Source organism: Hemiscyllium ocellatum, chromosome 4 (genome assembly GCF_020745735.1).
Source record: "Hemiscyllium ocellatum isolate sHemOce1 chromosome 4, sHemOce1.pat.X.cur, whole genome shotgun sequence".
Lineage (NCBI taxonomy): Eukaryota > Metazoa > Chordata > Chondrichthyes > Orectolobiformes > Hemiscylliidae > Hemiscyllium > Hemiscyllium ocellatum.
Genome location: NC_083404.1, coordinates 95,896,591 through 95,916,235, shown reverse-complemented (window position 1 = coordinate 95,916,235; position 19,645 = coordinate 95,896,591). Strand labels below are relative to the sequence as shown.

General features: G+C 40.4%; 1 protein-coding gene across 2 annotated transcripts in view; it reads left to right on the top strand.

Annotated features, from left to right (window-relative positions):
* Positions 1–2,280: 2,280 nt before the first annotated feature.
* LOC132815014 (matrix metalloproteinase-16-like) overlaps positions 2,281–19,645 on the top strand; it is a 251,756-nt gene continuing 234,391 nt past the window's right edge. The window contains exon 1 of one of the 2 annotated variants that reach the window (XM_060823644.1): positions 2,281–2,548. In XM_060823644.1, coding sequence (XP_060679627.1) covers positions 2,405–2,548 — 144 coding nt within the window. In that variant the 5' untranslated portion in view covers positions 2,281–2,404. The remainder of the gene's footprint in view (positions 2,549–19,645) is intronic. The other variant, XM_060823645.1, reaches the window with a different exon arrangement.

Genomic DNA, 19,645 nt, shown 5'->3' with positions numbered 1-19,645 from the left:
CTGGCCCATATCCCTCCAAACCCTTCCTATTCGTATAGCCATCCAGATGCCTTTTAAATGTTGCAATTGTACTAGCCTCAACCACTTCCTCTGGCAGCACATTCCATACATGTATCACCCTCTGCATGAAAAAGTTGCCCCTTAGGTCTCATTTATATCTTTCCCGTCTCACCCTAAACCTATGCCCTCTAGTTCTGGACTCTCCCAACATAGGGAAAGTACTTTGTCTATTTATCCTTCCATGCCCCACATGATTTTATTAACTTCTACAAGGTCACCCCTCAGCCTCCGACGTTCCAGGGAAAATAGCCTTAGCCTATTCAACCTTTCCCTATAGCTCAAATCCTCCATCCCTGGCAACATACTTATAAATGTTTCGAAACCCTTTCAAGTTTCACAACATCATTCTGATAGAAAGGAGACCAGAATTACATGCAGTATTCTAACAATGGCCTCACCAATGCCCTGTACAGTCGCAACATGACCTCCCAACTCCTGTACTCAATACTCTGACCAATAAAGCATACCACACACCTTCTTCACTACCCTCTCTACCTGCGACTCCACTTTCAAGGAGCTATGAACTTGCACACCAAGGTCTCTTTGTTCAGCAACATTCCCTAGGATCTTACCATTAAGAGTATAAGTCCTGCTAAGATTTGCTTTTCCAAAATGCAGCACCTCACATTTATCTAAATTAAACTCCATCTGTCACTTCTCAGCCCATTGGCCCATCTGATCAAGATCCTGTTGTAATCTGACCTAAACTTCTTCACTGTCCACTACATCTCCAATTTTGGTGTCATCTGCAAACTTACTAACTATACCTCTTATGCTCACACCCAAATTATTTATGTAAATAATGAAAAAGCACTGCTCCTTGTAGCACTCCACTGGTCACAGGCCTCCAGTCTGAAAAACAACCCTCCACCACCACCCTCTGTCTTCTATCTTAGAGCCAGTTCTGTATCCAAATGGCTAGTTCTCCTTGTATTCCAGGAGATCTAACATTGCTAACCCGTTTCCCATGGGGAACTTTGTTGAATGCCTTACTGAAGTCCATAAAGATCACATCTACCATTCTTCCCTCATCAATCCTCTTTGTTACTTTTTCAAAAAACTCAGTCAAGTTTGTGAGACATGATTTCCCATGCACACAGCCATGTTGACTATCCCTAATCAGTCCTTACCTTTTCAAGTACGTGTACATCCTGTCCCTCAGGATTCCCTCCAACAACTTGCCCACGACAGACATCAGGCTCACTTGTCTATAGTTCCCTGGCTTATCCTTACTACCTTTCTTAAACAGTGGCACCACATTTGCCAATCTCCAGTCTTCTGGCACCTCACCTGTGACTATCGATGATACAAATATCTCAGTAAGAGGCCCAGCAATCACTTCCCTAGTTTTGCACAAAGTTCTAGGGTACCCCTGATCAGGTCCTGGGGATTTATTCATTTTTATGCTTTCCAAGACACCCAGCACTCTGTAATATGGACATTTTGCAAGATGTCACCATCTATTTCCCAACATTCTATATCTTCCATGGATTGGAAAGTCTCATTTCCCTTCGCATAGTGGTCAATAAACGGGGACATAGGATTTAAATTAATTATGGAAGGAATGAAGGGAAGATGGTTTTCCCCCCGAGGGGTAGGGCATTAACTTCTGGGGGTGATAAAGGCAGAAACCTTCATCAACTAAATTAAACTTAAATATCTTCTTGACGCGTAACCTGTAGGGATACGAACCAAAAGTTGGGATATGTGAAGACTGTTTTTTTTCTCTGCCAGTCTGAATTACATCTGCTGTCAATTCTTTTATTTCCAAAAGTGAGGTAAAGACAAAAAGAACAGCGCTTGCTCCCAACGTGGAATTTTGGTGTACTTTAATCACAGTGCGTGTTCTTTTTTAAAAAAAAATGAAATTTCTCATAAGTCATTACTGATATCAAAATAAAACACTGCCAGGAATAACTTCGGCATTGCAGCTGTCTTACTAACAGAGGGTAGCCACCAGAGCACAGGGGAGAAACATTACGTTTAAACTAATTACACTTTGTCTATCTTCCCTGCCAAGAGACAGATAAATACAATGTCTGCATAATGAATGAAGAGTGCCTGTGTCAGGCTCTGCTCGCTGAGTTTTCGCTGTGATTCAGTACAGTACTGAGAGAGGACTGTTCCAGTGGTGGAGGGTCGTTTGATAGTCAGTGCGCAGGCTCGCTGGACGTTCCCTGGACTGTTACACTCCGAGTTGTGTGGTTGGAGCCAGTGAAATTGCTCAGGAGCGATCTGCAGCCCAGAGCACTCGAGCTCCATACAGCTCCCTGGCTGCTCTCTTTGATTCACAGTCTCGCTCTGCCTCCAGTCACACACAAATGAGCGGCCCCTGCTCTGAAAGATGGCAAACGGGTTCACAAAGCCTTTAGCCACACTGTACAAAGGAAGTCAACTTGCATTCATACATTCCGGTGTGTTTTACTTGCAAACCTTGCTGTGGATTATTTGTTCGGTTTGCGGGGAAGACCAGCCCTTCAGCGTGGAGGTAAGTTTGCAAGACTTCTTTTCCTGTTCTGGAAATATTCCTGTTTGAGTATTACATTCGAATAGTCTGACGTTCCGATAGGGCACACACACACTGGGATCTCCATAAATTACTAAAGTAACAACACGTTTCTGCAGCTTCTCCATCGTGCGTACGATTGCTTAGGGGAAACATGTTTAATTTTTTTTATTTTTAAATGCTAAACAAAGACATCCTCATATATTAATGTCTCAGAACTGGGTTTCTAATGATTCAGTTTCTAAGTGTGAAAAGACCTGTGTCTTTTTGGAAGGATGTTTACAGACCGGACACGCTCTTTCTTTCTCCGATGATTTTGTGACTGCCTCTTTCCTGAGCAGTTTTGTGCAGAAGGGGGGAATTTGGAATGATTTATTATTCCCTGTCGGGCCAATGGGGATAAACGTGTTCGGCAGCTGGATGTTTTCTGTTTTAAGGCGGAGTTGTATGTTTGAACCATCATTGTCCATCTCTCTCTTTCACACACACACATACACACACACTCTTCACCCGCCCTCACCCCAGCATTGCCTCGTGTTGTATGACTGTTCCTCCGGCTTTCTGACATTCCTCAGGGTTGGAGACTCCTCAGGGAAATGAGTGTTACTACATCTCAAGGAAGTGACTTCGTCTCATTCTGAAGATCACCGGAATCGGAAAGAGACCAGTTGCAATTAGCACAAACCTAACGATGATGGTTAACCTTAGCAAACTTTATATTTATGTGTCTCGGAAATCTCTTCATTTTAACAGATCAGCTGATAACCCAGATCCCATCCGCTAATATAGTCCAACTATATAATTTATACCCTGTGTTCATTTTTAAAAATTCAAAGTTTAGAAATGTTCAAATAACGAGTCACTTGGGGTTCAACGCATTCATTCGAGTGTGTTAGTAGTTCCTCAAATTTGATCACTGAACACGGATGCATTTATTTATAGGAGAACGCGCCTTTAATTATCCTAAGGCTTTTTGAAGCGTCTCTTGTTTTCTCAGCCCGATCGGATATCCAGACAATGAGCCTGGAAGTTGTATTGCTCCCGTTTGTATCCGGCTCGGAGGTAGCCTGCAAGCCGATCCGAGGGAGCTGCAGCCGCCTCGGCACACAGACGCCAGTTTCAACATGTTGGTTTCTAACAAGTGGCCAGCAAAAAGCCGATGTGACTTGTCAAGGTAGCTGGCAGCATCCTGAGAGCTTTGCTGACTGGCACATTTTGAAAAGCGGCTTAATCAAATCACAGAAAAGTTATCAGACAGGATCTGCTTACCTCCTGTCAGTGATACTAACAGACCAGTGCCTTTTGAATTGTCAGATATAATCGTCAATAACTTTTAACTGCAGTTATTGCAGCTTTTTTGAAATGGCTTGATATTCCGGAGTTTACCTTCGCATATTGGGAATTCATGAATTCCAATGGTCATGTGAAGCAACACTGAGATTGATGTAATATAGAGCACAGTTTTCCTCGGTCTATTTTCGTTGCCAGTTAAGTCTTTCATTTGAGCTTCTAGATAGCAATTGCACACAAGGCAACAAGTAGACAGTTTCCATCGATGTGAATTTAATGGCTGCCACAGACTCTGCACACAGCCCACTTACAAATCAGCTAGAGGTCGTATGACTACGGCAAGCCAATACTCACATGAAGTGCAATAACATTTCTTCCTATTAAAAAAAGACAAAACACATGCATGCATTATTATTTGTATTTACAGGTTACTCAAAATACATGGCAAACAATAAAAATCTAATCTCTAGAAAGTTCCACTTCCATCTACCACAGTGGATGGCAAGCCTTCAAGAAGCAGATCAATAGTAAAAGGATGGGAAGAAGAGGAGTAGGGGCTAATTAGGAACCAAAAAAGGCTGAGTTGTGAAATTAATGTGTTGTATCTGCCTTTACCCATGAGGCTGATGCTGCCCAGACCAAGATGACAGGAGGAAACTCAGACACTAGATGAAAAGTGGTTGGTCCTTAAATTTGGTAAGGAACCAGGAGACATGTTCAAATGTGCCACATAGAGAGGCATCCAAAAATTTTCAGGAAGTGAAAGTGGAAATTGTAGAGGCATTGGTCACAATCTTTTACTCTTCTTTGAAATTGGTGCTTTACAAACATTACAACCTTGTTCAAAAAAGTTGTGAAGGTAAGCCCAGTAATTACAAAGATATTAATTTAACATCTGGAGATTTTCTGGAAACAATTATTTAGGCTAGAATTAATAGTCATAGGTGGGAAAATGTGGATTAATTTAGAAGAATTGACATCACTTTGAGGGAAAATTTTCTAATATGCTTGAGTTTTTTTTAAAAAGAACGAACAGAGCCTTGATGAGGGGAAGGCTATTGATATGGCTTACATGAACTTCCAAAAGATGTTCAATACAGTGCTGCACAACAGACTTGAGGCAAAAAAAGTAGCAATGTCAAATACAAAATTGGCTGAGAGATGCAAAATAGAATAATGGTTAGTGAGTATTTTTCAAACTGAAGGAAGTTTTATAGTGGAGTTCACCAGTGATTGATATGGTGATTCTTGCTTTTCGTATATATATCGGAGTGATCTAGATTTTGGTGTTCTTGGTATAGTTTCAAAGTTTATGGATGACACAAAACTTAAACTGAGAAGAGAACAATGTCAAATTTGTCAAAAAAGGGCATTAATAAGTTCGCGGAGTGGGTTGATATATTTCAGGTGAAATTCAGGGCAGACAAATGTTTGGTGATACATGTCGATAAAAAGTGCTAAGGCAGTTTAAAATGGAAGGTAGCACTCTAAAATATACACAGTGGTAGAGGGTCATTAAAAGTAGGAGGACAGATACAGGGAGAGCTGTTAATCAAGGATACCATACTTAATTGGGATATGAGAGTACAAGCAGGGAAGCTATATGAACTTATAAAAGAAACTGCTCAGACCTCAGCTGGAATGTTGTGGACAATTCAGGATGCCACAATTGAGGAAATATTTTAATAAATGAAGAAAGAGGTTTATGAGAATGGTTCCAGGGATGACAATCTATTTATTAGGATTGTTTGGTGAATTTAGGACCAATCTCTTTGAAGAGGAGAAAGCTGACGGAATATTTGACAGAACTTTTCAAATCCACGAGGGGTCTGGATAGATTAGAATAGGTAGGCAAAAAAAAACTGTCCCCACAAAGAAGCAAATGAAAGGTGAGAGAAACCTGTCACAAAGCAAATAGTCTGCAATATGCTGTCTGAAAATTTGGAGTAAGTTCAGTTGAAGCATTCAAGAAGGCATTAGAGGATTATCTAAATAGAAACAGTGTGCAGGGTTGTGGGGAGAAGAGTGAAGTTTGGTAGTAAGTCAACGTGGTCAGAAAGCTTTGTTGACATGTTGGGCTGAATGACCTGCTGCAGTGTAACAATTATTTGATTCAATGAAAGTCTTTAAATCATACAGGTCACTTAATGGTACACGTGCGCATTCTTGTTGGCACTGCTTGTTTTCAGGATGGTGTTTCTTCTCTGGGAAGACTTTCATGGGATGCTGTTACCATGGTAACTGTTGCAGATCATTTCCATTGCTGGGGAGCAGTGGACCTCTAGACTGATGGGCTTACTGTCACACCTAGATCACATCTTCCTGTTCTCCTGTCAACAACAAGGCACTGCTTCTGTAGTTGTACATGGTGTCTGTGCTTGCAACAATATATCTGGTTGTTCACCAGATTGAGGTCACAATTGCTCAGCACAGGATCAAAGTTGTCACATGAACTGACCCCTGATGAGAACATTGAATGTTTGCACTCTGACTAGCCCTCCATAGCTCAGCTTTGGTAATGACTTAGCAGTTTTATAACTGTGAAATTTGCCATTCAGTTATTTCACTTTGATTTTATCATTCATGCCGGTTATTATTTCTGGATTCCGTAGACTTTTTGTTATTGGATGAGTGGTTTGGGTGCAGCATGATACTGGTCTTTGTACTGAAAGACTTTCCTTGTCTATTTCCAAATACATTTATTTCTCCGATCAAGGATTGGCTTTTGTTTCGTTTATTGATGATTTCTTTTGGCAAGTTTCCCTGCCACCTTTGTGTTTTGACTTGACTGGGATAATATGGAGATGATGAATGGTGTTGAATTTTCAAACCCTTAATGAAGTGCATGAATTCTTCACTTGTGAATTGTGAACCATTGTTTCTTATCACAATGTTTAAAGTGCTGTCATGACTGAAATGTGCTTTCAGACATTTTGCGCTCTTACAGGTAATTATTGATATCAACTGGTCTAACTCCTAGTAGTCGAAGTCAGAAATCACCTGACACCAGGCTATAGTCTAACAGGTTTATTTGAAATCACAAACTTTCAGAGTGCTGCTCCTTCATCAGGTGAAATCCTCACCTGAATCTACCTAACCTACATATGCCTGGACACTATGGGGAATTCAGCATTACCAATCCACCTAATCTGCACATTTTGGACTGTGGCATGGATCAGAACACCTAGAGGAAACCCATGCAGATATAGAGCAAATGTGCAAACTCCACGCCTGGGGTGGAATTGAACCCGGGTCCCTGGTGCTGTGAGGCAGCAATGCTAACCCCTGAGCCGCCATGCTGCCCTATCAATATTAACTCAGCATAATTGGCATTATCATCACTAGTTGTGAAAGCTACTTCCTGATATGTGTTCCAAACCACTATACTTTTTAGCAGTAGGCATGGGTAGATATTCAAACTGTGTTGGCAAATTAAGTAAAACTTTTACTCAACAGTTCACAAATCCAATGAATCATTGCACTGCTTTCATATTTGTTGGTTGCTGCCTTTCTTGCTTTCACCTTGTCAGGATTCAGGCAAAGTCTCTTTGCTGTCAGTACCCGACTTACCAACTTGACTTCAATTGTGTCTTTTTCTTGTTCAGCTTCGGGTTTACTTGGCAAGCTTTCTGTAAGCTGACGTGCTAGATTCTGATTGTGTTCTGCAATTCTACCATTGTGCCTGCACATCTACACAACCCACTTCCTTCACAACCCATCCGATTCACTAACATCATTTAAGGAAGGAAGCAGCCATGCTTATATGGTCTGGCTTCCATGTGACTCTAGACCCTCAGCAATGCTTAACTGCCCTCCTGGGTCATTAAGGATGGGCAATAAATACTAGTCTGGCCAGCAATGGTCACATCCTGTGAATGAATAGCAATAAAACCAGCAGATCAAAACTGGGTTCCACTCAGGGAATCATTATACCAGATTGTCTGCAATACTCTTCTGGAGAAGTAGAAATGTGAAATAGTGTGTACAAATTCTGTACCTCCCAAATGGACTCCATGACATAGAAAGAAGATTGCTGCTTTCATTAAGTTTTGTTTTCCAGTAGCCTTCCTTCACATCAATGGCTATGAAGACCTTGTCTTTGCAGGTGAGGCAACGTTTATTTCAATGATTGGCATTCAGAAATTAGATTTCTTCAAAGTTTCTTTGAGACCTTTTGGTTCGAAGCATACTCTGTTTTCCAGTTTTTTCCACTGCTGCCATGTGCTAATTTAGTCGTAACTTTTTTTTTGATTATTCCATTCTTTTCAAGTTCCTCCATCTCGTCTTTCAGTTTGGACAGGAAGGGACAGTTGGAATTCTATTTGTCAGGTCCTTGTTGGTCTGTCGCACCAGCCACGTCAAGATGGAATTCAATACGAAGACGTGTTGGATCTCTGAAAGCATCTTTGTAACCTTCTAGGACCTGTTTGACACTTCAAACCTTTTCTGACAAATTTTGGATATTGGACCATGTTTTAAATCTGCTTCAGCTGAGGTGATTTGATTTTGTGTATCGCCATTATATAGAGCTCCAGATTGTCATTCTTCCCATTACATTGGGCTGTCAGAAACATCTGTCCTCTTGGCATGAAGATCACTTTATCATATCAAAGCTTTAAAAACCTGCTATGTCTGACTTTTCTTCTTCTCAGTAAGATCTAGGCTGAAACACAGCTTGTTGCAATCGTTCCTCAGCCCTGATAGTAGGTTTTCAACTCTTTTTTTATTCAGCTTTAAAGGCTTCACTTTTGGGTCATCATCTTGAGGAACTACTCACAGGTCTATGAAGTTCATTAATGCTGCACAAAGGACCAGTGTCTATCTGACAGTTTTTAACATTGGGACAGGAGTAGGCCATTCATCCCCTCAAACCTGTTCCTCCATTCTGAGATTAGGGCTGGTCTGTGGCCTAACTGCATGTACTTTTAGCCCACATCCCTTCATACCTTTGTTAACAAAAATATATCTATCTCAGATTTAAACTACCTTTTCACATTCCCATGATATCCTCCTTCTGCAGTCTTCATTCTAATGATCATGAAACCATTTATTGCATTTACATCTGAGAACATCAGTCTATTGGACAGTGTGGAGTGATTCATTAGCTGCCATCTTTCCAACAGCCATTTCTTAAAAAGACTTATTTTATTCCTTTTTCTAGCCAAGTACATGTTTGCAAAGTGATTCGATTTCTTCCAGTTAGACATGCTCCCTTCATACTTGTGTTGTGTCCTCTGCAATATTTACATCTCACTCTCTGGACTTTATCATTCTTTGACTTTTGTACATATTTCTTCATTTTTCTCAATTAAATAATTCATTTGGCCTGAAATGTGTCTCAACATAATACAAAGCCTACATTAACAATCTCAATCATCAGCTAGAGCATACTAGTCAAGGAGCTCCTGTACATATTGATAGATTTTTTAAGAGAAAGTTTATCCTTTTTCAGCATGAATCTCTTATGCCTCAGGCAGTCCTATCTCTGAGATCACTTTTCAAATGTCCAGATTTCTAGGATTTGGCTAGATGTATCTGTGAGGTCACACACTGATCAGAAGTCTCACTGCCCCCTGCAGTCTGATGTTGAACACATGCCATTCCATGTGTGACATTTAACACACAGTTCGAAATGCATCTTCAAAGCTTTAAAAACCTGCTATGTCTGACTTTTCTTCTTCTCAGTAAGATCTAGGCTGAAACACAGCTTGTTGCAATCGTTCCTCAGCCCTGATAGTAGGGTTTCAACTCTTTTTTTATTCAGCTTTAAAAAAGATAGTTCTGTAGTTGTGCCATAGCTTTGCAATTGAAAGAAAAAAACTGCTCTGCCATTCGACTCACCCAGGAATCCCAAAACTGCAGATTGTTATTTTTGTAATAGCTGGCTGCCTCTTAGCTCTGAAGATCCACACATTTTCAGCTGATAGTTACAGTCGCTGGGCTATGAATGGGTTCCATTCTTGAGTACATTTACAAGTCGATTTGCGGGCAAGTCAGAACACAGGTCAGGACGATAAAATAGCAGCTTGTAAGTAGAAGGAAACATTTGTACGATTAACGATACACCTCGTTTATAAGTGCATGTGTTTATAATTTGGACATTCATATATCGGGAACCATCTGCAGCATTTGGCAAGAGATGTAGGGCTACCACGCACTGCACGCACAGGCATGAAATGTCACATGACCACAACAAGCCAGCTAATTAGACCATAAGATAGGAGCAGAAATGGGCCATTCAGATTTATAAACTTGTACTGCATCAAATTAGTGGGTTGAATGGTCTCCTGCTAATGTGATGATTCTGTGACAATAGTTCTCTTGTGTAAACTGGTTTGGACTGGTGCCATTTGTCCACTTTATCCCCCTCTCTTCCGACGGCATTGCACTTCATGTATTTAAATGCCCATTGTTCACAGAGATACTGACAAAGGGGAGTGAGCTGGTGACAACACAAAAAATGCTGAAGAAACTCAGCAAGGCCAGCAGCATTTGTCAAGAGAGAGACAGCGTTAATATTTTGAGTCTGCTGTGACTCTTCTTCAGAACTGAGCCAGTAAGCTGTTCAATTGTAGGTGGCACCCCGTGGTCAAGGATGAAAAATATCATGCTCAGCATCCAGACATGCATGCTGTCTTACAGGAGCAGGGAGGAAGCACTTGGACACCTGAGAGCATCAACGTCAGCATTTGTCCTGTCCTTTAGATCTCATTACCATATCTCACAGTGCATTTGTTGGCAGCTATAGGGAAATGGCCAATAATACAGTCATTTTGTTTCTGGCATAGAAATTCTGATGGCTGCCAAATCCAGTAAAGACAGCAGATAATTCCTCAGTTCTGAGGACGGGTCACGGGACCTGAAATGTTAATTTTGGTTTCTCTTCATAGATGCTGCCAGACCTGCTGAGCTTTTCCAGCAACTTCTGTTTATGTTGCAGCAGATAATTACTGACTTCTCTGTGAATGCCGAGGTTTCACCTCTACATGCTGAAGAATGCAACTTTTGTCTGCTTCTCTCTGCATTGGGAATGACTTGCTTCCACTCCAATTCGATAGTTGTCCAATAATTAAATAACAAGTCCAGATTGCAGACACTGTGACCTATAAGGCAGGTGGTGCTTGAAGGGTTAAGCAGATCAGACGTTTGATGTACTGTGAGATCTCTCCAAGAATTTGCCTTACCCTCTGCAACATCTGTCTGTGTGTGGTTTCTTTCCCAATAAACTTTCTTTATTTGATCGTTTGCCAGTCTGGAATTCCCTTCGCACAGAGGATATGTTTGACTACTTCAGAGATGCTGTAAATGAGACAATTCCACTGTCCTCCCGGAGGTCTGCAGTCACAACTAAGCTCCACGTAGAACAGCTGCTTTGGGACTTGGGTGTCAGGCACAAACTGGACATACCTTGCCTACTGAGGCTGGTTTTATGTGATTGATGCATCAGTATTGTGCACATTCATTTTAGAGAGGCTGCTGCTATTGGGCTAGCAAGCATCCTGCCAGATTTGAAGCACCTTGAGTATCCTTTGTCAATGGCTGAGTCATCAAGGAAAGTGTCGTGAGAACAGGGAATAGATTTTCAAGTTTTCAATTCCCCCTAATTCCTGTTGCCACTGTAAGGCAAGAACCTAGTGTTGCTTCATACAAAGTAGAAGGGAAAATTAAAAGGTAACACATCCTTAGGCCATTCTACCTTGATTTTGGCATTGACCAATGTCTGGAAGCAACATACTGGACACTGTAATGTCGCACGCTGCAAATGGGTTTCCAACCATAGCCAGGAGTTTCCTGAAACCAACATTGCCTCATCAAACACTCTGCCATTTAACAGCCTGGCAAATCAGCAATTGAAAATTTCAATCTAGTATCTCTGCCAACTTCATTGCCCAACTCATACTCAATGACATCATTTGTTGCTGAGAAAAATCTCAGGCTCAGTAATGTCACTGAGACATTTGTAGACCATCCAAGTCTCCAAAGCATATTGGACTATAGGATCACTGCTGCCCACCAGACCTTGATTGTAGTTTCAGGTTTGAAATTCTGGACCAACATGTTTTTTTCGAAGGCTGAGAAAACACATAGTTTATGAAAGTCATCATCACCAGTTTCTACCTTTTTCATGAGAGACTCACAAAATATGGAAAATGCTCTTCATTTTCTGGAGTCTTGCTTTCACTCTTCAGGCATGCTGGGAGATTTTGTGCATGGGAGATGGTGGGAGGGGGAATTTATTTTTCCAGATGTTTAGTCAATGGTCCAATTTCTCATTTGCTTTGGAGAGGGAATCAACACTGACTTGGAGCTCTATATCTGAGTGAACATGCACACGTATGTGTCAGCTGCACATTGAATCTCTGAGATTGGAGTGACTTTAGTTTTGAATTGAACATGGCATCAGCCGGACAGTTTCACGTTTGTTGCGTATATTAACCTCATGCCTGTGGGTAGTTCATTGAAAGACAGCTGGGTTTTTTTTCAATGGGAAAGGTGGAGAAGAGGATTTATGTGTTGACATAGTCTTGTTTGATCCCAGTCTTCATTGAGGATTTGACTTGGTTTGAACATATAAAAGGATTGCACAGCTCAATGGGGCAGATGCAACAAGGATATCTTCCCTTTTCTGGGAGTCTCAAACTAGGGGATACACGCTCAAAATAAGAGATAGGCCATTTGGGACTGAGATGAAGAGGAACTTGTTCAGTCGAAGTGAAACTTTGGAATTCTCCTTCCACCCCATGGGATTGTGGACCCTCTTTTCCCCCACAATGGAGTTTCAGTTAGTAAGTATATTCGAGAGAAATGGATTGTCTTCTGTATATTAAAGACAATCCAGAGATATGGGGATGGTATAGTATATAATGGTACAAAAGCAACAGCTAGTATTTTAAGAAGTAATACATGGCTTGTAACAAACATACATTCCTTTGAGATATATAAAAGACAGACAATGGCTAGTGCTTAAATGCTTAATGCATGCTTTATAATAAAGATTCATTCCTTTAAGGCATACAAACCAACAAGAGAAGTGAGTCAGCTGTGGCTAACAAAGGAAGTTAAAGATACTATTGAATCAAAGGAGGAGGCTTATAAAACTGCCAGAAAATGAAATAAGCCCAAGGATTGGGAGCATTTTAGAATTCAATGAAGTAGGATCAAGAACTTGATAAAAAGACAGGGAAAATAGAGTGGAAATTACAAGACATATCAGAGCAGAATGGAATAACTTCTATAGTTATGTGAAAGGGTAAATATGAGCAAAGACACATGTGAGTCCATGACAGGCAGAGACAGGAGAATTTATTTTAAGCAATGGCAGAGAAGCTATATAACTACTCTGTATCTGTCTTTTCATTGGAAGGTGAAAGAAATTTCCTAGAAATAATAGAGGTCCTAGGGATGCCAGAGAATCAGGAACTAAAGGAAATTAATATTTACAAAAAACGTAGTGTTGGGGAAGTTCATGAAAGTTGACAGACCCATTGAACCCAATCATCTGCATTCTAGAGTGATTAAAAAGAGGTGGTTACAGAGATAATGAAACAGATTGGTGATCATCTTTCAAAACTAGATTCTGGAATGATAATTGTAGGTTGAAAGTTTGCAAAAGTAATTCCTTGATATAAGAAAAGAGTGAGGGAATAAATTTGGAATAACTGGCATCTTGATAACAGTAGTAGGGAAAATACTAATGTGTATTACAAAGGATTTGACAGCTGGACATTGAACAGATAATTATCTTTGGGAAGAGTCAATATGGATTTATGAATTAGACTTTATGTTTGATGAACCTGTCACAGTTTCTGAGGATATTATGAGCAGAAGATTTGCGTGAAACCAGTGGATTTTCAGAAGGTTATCAAAAAGGTAACTTTTTGGGAAGTTGGGGGGGGGTGGTATGGGAGTATGGGAAGTTGAGTATGGGAAGTTAGTGAACAAAATTAGGACACATGGAACTTGGGTAATGTGCTTACATGGTTTGAGGACTGGTTATTTGAAAGAAAACAGAGATTAGGAAGAATTGGATCATTCTCGGGTTGGCAGGCTATGACTACTGGGGTACTGCAAGGATTAGTGCTTAGGCTGTTCAGAACCTACATCAATGATCAGATGCAGGGACCAATGTAATATTTTCAAATTTGCAAATGGTACAAAACTGTGTGGGAAGACAGTGCAGTTTCAAGCGGATTAGGACAGATTGAGTGATAGGGTAACTTTATAGCAAATGGAATATAATGTGGATAAGTGTGAGGTTATCCACTTTGGTAGGAGGAATGGAAAGACATAATATGTTATTTATTATTTTTCTAGTTTATATTAAGAAGGACTATCATGTTAACCATTTCTTTTATTTCTTTATTTTCTACTTGTTCTATGAAAGTAATGCATAATTTGTAATTTTGTTTCTTTTACTACTTTGTTCCTGTATACCTTTGTCCTAAGATGACGCAGTGTGTGGTGACAGTATACATTTTTCAATGTCCTCCTGTACTTGAGCACATGTGACAATAAAATCTAAATCTAAAATTTAATTTTAAAAATGTTCAGAGATTGGGAAGTGTTGTTATCCAAAGGGACCTGGGCGTGTTTGTTTCGTCATAGAATTTTTACAGTGCAGAAAGAGGCCATCAGGCTACCCTGGAGGGAGTGCAGCAGAAGGCCACCAAACTAACTCCTGAGACGGCAGGATTGTCCAATGAGGAAATATTGAGGAGATTGGGCCTGCATTCTCTTGTTTAGAAGAATGAGATGTGATCTAATTGAAAATTACAGAATACTTAAAGGGCCAAGCTATAATGCCTGCATTATCTAAGGTTAATCTCCTGCTTTTTTAATCCCATATCCCTGCATACATTTCTGTTCAAAATCTTCATCCAGTGGCTTCTTGAATGCCTCAGTTGAAGAGTTACATGCAGTGCATTCCATACCCTAACTGCTCACTATATGAAAAAATCTTTTTTTTAACACCCATGCTTTGTTTCCACATTTTAAATTTATGTCTCTTGATCTTAATCTATTCTGTCCAGGCCACTTATGATTTGAAGAACCACTATCAAATCTTCTCTCAACCTCTTGCCTCCAAGGAGTACAGTTCTAACTTCTTCAATCTATCCTCATAACTGAAGTTACTTATTCCTGCAGCCATTCTTGTAAATCACTCCTGCATTCTCACCAATGTAATCTGATATGAATAAAACTAACATGCTGATGCAGCAAGCAGTTAGAAAGGTGAATGGTATGTTTGGCCTCAATTGTAAAAGGATTTCAATATAGGAGTAAAAATGCTTTGCCTCAATTGGAGAAAACCTACATCGTTGTACCTCATGCTTTTCAAGGACAGAGTGCAGCAGAAGGCCACCAAACTAACTCCTGAGATGGCTGGATTGTCCAATGAGGAAATATTGCATTCTCTTGAGTTTAGAAGAATGAGATGTGACCTAATTGAAAATTACTGAATACTTAAAGGGCCAGGCAGGATAGACACAGGATGGAGTTTCTACTGGTGAGGTTGATCTAGAACCAGGGGGCACAGTCTTGGAGTAAGGGGGATGTCACTGAGGAATATCTTCACTCAGCAGATATCTTCACTGTGGCATTCCCAACCCAGACAGCTGTGTAGCATCAGTTATTATGTTCAAATAGTGATCGATAGACTTCTAGATGTTAATAACAAGAAGGGGTACATAGACAGATTCATTGAGTGGACACAACTTGGTAGATAGAAAATAATGGGGGAAAATGTTAGTTCATGCACTTTCGCTGGAAAAATAAAGCAGTTAAATTTTATTTAAATGGAGAAAAGACTGCAGAACTCTGTAGCACTGAGAGATTTGGAGTCCTTGTATATAAATGACAAAAAATTAATTCTGTGGGAGATAAGCAAGTGGACTGTTGGCTTTTATTTCAAAGGAAATGAAGAGACAAAAGTAAAGAGATTTTCTAAAACTATACAAGACACAAGTTAGACTACTTCCAGAATACTGAGAAGGTTTTGCTTCCTTTTCCCAGGAAGGACGTACTGACATTGGTGGTAGTCCAGAGAATATTCACTAGTTTCTTCCTGGATATGTAGAGATGTTCTTATGACAAAAGATTGATTAGGTTGGGCCTGTATGCATTGGAGTTTAGAAGAATGAGAGGCAGGCTTAGAGTCATAGAAACAGACAGCACGGAAACATGCTAATTTGTCCATGCTGACCAACTATTCTAAATAAACCTAGTCCCATTTGCTAGCATTTGGCCCATATCCCACTAAGCTCTCCCTACTCATATACCCATCCAGATTCCTTTTAAATGGTGTAAATGTACCAGCTTCCACCACTTCCCCGGCAGCTTATTCCATACATGCACCACACTCTGTGTGAAAATGTTGCTCCTTTGATCCCTTTTAAATCTTTCCCCTCTCACCTTAAACCCATGATGTCTGGTTTTGGACTCCTCCAACCTCAGGGAAAAGACCTTGTCTATTTACCCTATCCATGCTCCTCATGAATTCATAAACTTCTATGAGGTCACCCCTCAGCTACCGATGCTCCAGGGAAAATAGCCCCAGTCTATCCAGCCTCTCCCTATAGCTTCAACCCTCTAACACTGGCAACATCCTTGTACATCTTTTCTGAACCCTTTTAAGTTTCACAACATTAAATTCCATCTGGCTCTCCTCAGCCCATTGGCCCATCGATCAAGATCCCATTGTACTCTGAGGTAACCTTCTTGGCAGTCCACTACACCACCAATTTTGGTGTCATCTACAAACTTACGAACCATACCTCCTATGTTCACATCCAAATTATTTATATAAATGACAAAAAGCAGCAGACCCAGCAGCGTTCCTTGTGGCACACCACTGGTCACAGGCCTCCAGACTGACAAGCAACCCTCCACCACCACCCTCTGTCTTCTACCTTTGAGCTAGTTCTGTATCCAAATGGCTAGTTCTCCCTACTTTCTATGCTAACCAGTCTACCAGGAGGAGCCTTATTGAATGCTTTGCTGAAGTCCGTATAGAGAACATCTACCTCTCTACCTTCATCAACCTTTTTCATTACTTCTTCAAAATACTCAATCAAGTTAGTGAGACACGATTTCCCATACACAAAGCCATGTTGGCTATGCTTAATCAGGCCTTGCCTTTTCAAATACATGTAAATCCTGTTTTATTGAGCCACATAAGACATTTCCCCTTGTACCAAAGGACAGAACATGAGTAAAGGATCACCCATTTAAGATGGAGATGAGGAATTTCTTCTTTCAGGGGGTAAAGTATCTTTACTGCAGAGGACTGTCAAAGCAGGTTATTCAGTATACAGGCAGTCCCCGGGTAGCAAACCAGTTCCATTCTGGCGTCTATTTGCAAGTTGAGTTATACACTATAGGTAGAACACAGTGCAGGAGAGTGGCTATTTGTAAGTATATGAAGTGATCGTACATCAGGTCTTTAAATTATACCCCTGCATGGGACTACATTCTTAAGTATGAGTATTCATAAATCCAGATCCCCTGGATTCAAGACTGAAATGCATCTTTTAATCAAGAAGGAAATCAAAGGGGTCTGGGGCAAAGCCTGGCAAATGGAGTTGAGGCTTATTGGATAAGCCATATCTGTTTGAATGGTGAAACAAACCTGATGGGCTGAATGCTCCTCCATCTTATGGTCTATTTGAGCTGGTAGATCAAATAAGGCAGTGATCAGTTCAGCCATCATCTACTCTTGCATGGCACAGATAAAGTGGGTGCCTTTGTGATCCCTTGCTTGACAATGAAGTTCTCATGGAGTTGCCAGTGTTTCAAATGAGGGTGTTGCTCCGAGATCTTGTGCTTACCTCTTTGGCGGGACAGGTGTTGGTTTGGTCTAGTTCTTAATATTTCATCAGAAGGAGGATTCGTTTGGAGTTTGCTTTCCTCACTGCCACCTTGCCAATCCCCTCCTTCCTGGCTCTGTCTTTGTAACGCCTGAGGATTATCGATTTACTACCTGCCAGGTAGTGTTCAAAATCTGTGTAAAGGCCCTCCTTAGTTTCATTTGTTTCCTCAAGCCTAGGAGCTTTTGTGCTGATGACAGTATGTGCTAATTTCTTTTTAGAGTGTGGTCAGAGGCCAGTCATGATCCATTTTATTGTCAAATGGGAAGTGCCAAAGCACCAAACAAACTCATTCATGATGGCACATTTCAACCATAAGGAGATGCCATTCCTCTGCTGGAGAAGGTCATACCAGACAAAGGAGTACCTGCTTGGTCAATCCTTTAGCTTCTCCTGCGTGTTATGTCTCATTTACAGTGCCCTGTTGATGTTAAGGTATTTAGATTAGATTAGATTACTTACAGTGTGGAAACAGGCCGTTCGGCCCAACGAGTCCATACCGACCCGCCGAAGCACAACCCACCCAGACCCATTCACCTACACCTAACACTGCGGGCAATTTAGCATGGCCAATTCACCTAACCTGCACATTTTTTTTGGATTGTGGGAGGAAAACGGAGCACCCGGTTAGGGACAGTGTAGCATTCAGGTCTGTTTCCTGGTGTTCCAAGTCTCAAATTTCACTTTGAGTGAAGATGTCTGAGCATGAATATTTTTATGTAAATGTTTGGCAGTCATTACACCCTCAGTACCACAGTATCAACAGAGCCGGATCTTGGTCTAACTGCAATGGGATTTCAAGCTCTCTGTGAAACACTGTATTAGTACGTTGGGTATGGACTTTTCAAGACGTGTGCTTTTTTTGACTCAGTAGAGCAGTTGAAATATCTGATCTCCAATAAACATTAAAATGCATGATAAAAGCACCTTCTACCAGGAAGAATAAAAGCTTTGCCTATTAGCATTAAAACTAAGGATCGCACATTCTTTGCTCAGAAATGCTTATGGATAAAGATGTCTTACTTTAATATGAAGGTCTCATTGCTTACTTTTGATTACGTAGAATGTAAGACTGGAAAAGAACTGCTTTTTTCAGCTCTCCTATTCATTACTGATATGAAATTATGAAGGCCTCTTTAGTGGCTTTGGCTTTCTGAAGGAGCATCATTAGATGCATTCTGCGAAGTGCAGATGGAGACGTATTCAAATTAAACTGTATTAATCAGCATGATAGCACTAAACATTCTGCCATATGGTGTTTTCTTCAAGCATATAAAGTGTTATGTGCATTAGTTCAAATACCAGTATTCTGACAGCAGAAATATCAAGCATTGTAAAATCTTTTGGTTTATTTATTTCTCTTCAGTTATTACCTGATTTATAATCTGATTACAATTTAATATGGTATAAAATGTAGAATACATTTGCAATTATTGACTTATTCTAATGATGATTATTTGGTACATATTTAAATTATTCTCAGATCTTGCTAGACTGACTGGTAATATTAAAACATTTGAAGTTATTTTATACCTTCAAGTTTCACTATGAAAGTTAACTGACCGAAAATGGACTTGGATGAAATAAGCATGAAGTAGAAAGATCACTTGTGTGGGAAATTGAGATAGAATATCACTCTTGGGATCACTGAAGTGACTGATAGTCAATCTAGAAAACCATCCAGCTGTGTTCTTGCATTATTCCTGAATGAAAGGGGAGCATGCTTCATAGCAAATATAACACATCAGAAGGTATATTTTCCAGCAAAATCGTTTATTATGAGTAGCTATCCATGAACATGTAGCAGCCTGGATAGAAGAGTAGCCCTACTCTATGGCTAGTGAAATTGTAAGCGCTTATGTGAATGCTTTATGATGTTTCCACTCCAAGACTGAAACATTTTTACTACCTTTGATTGTTCCAA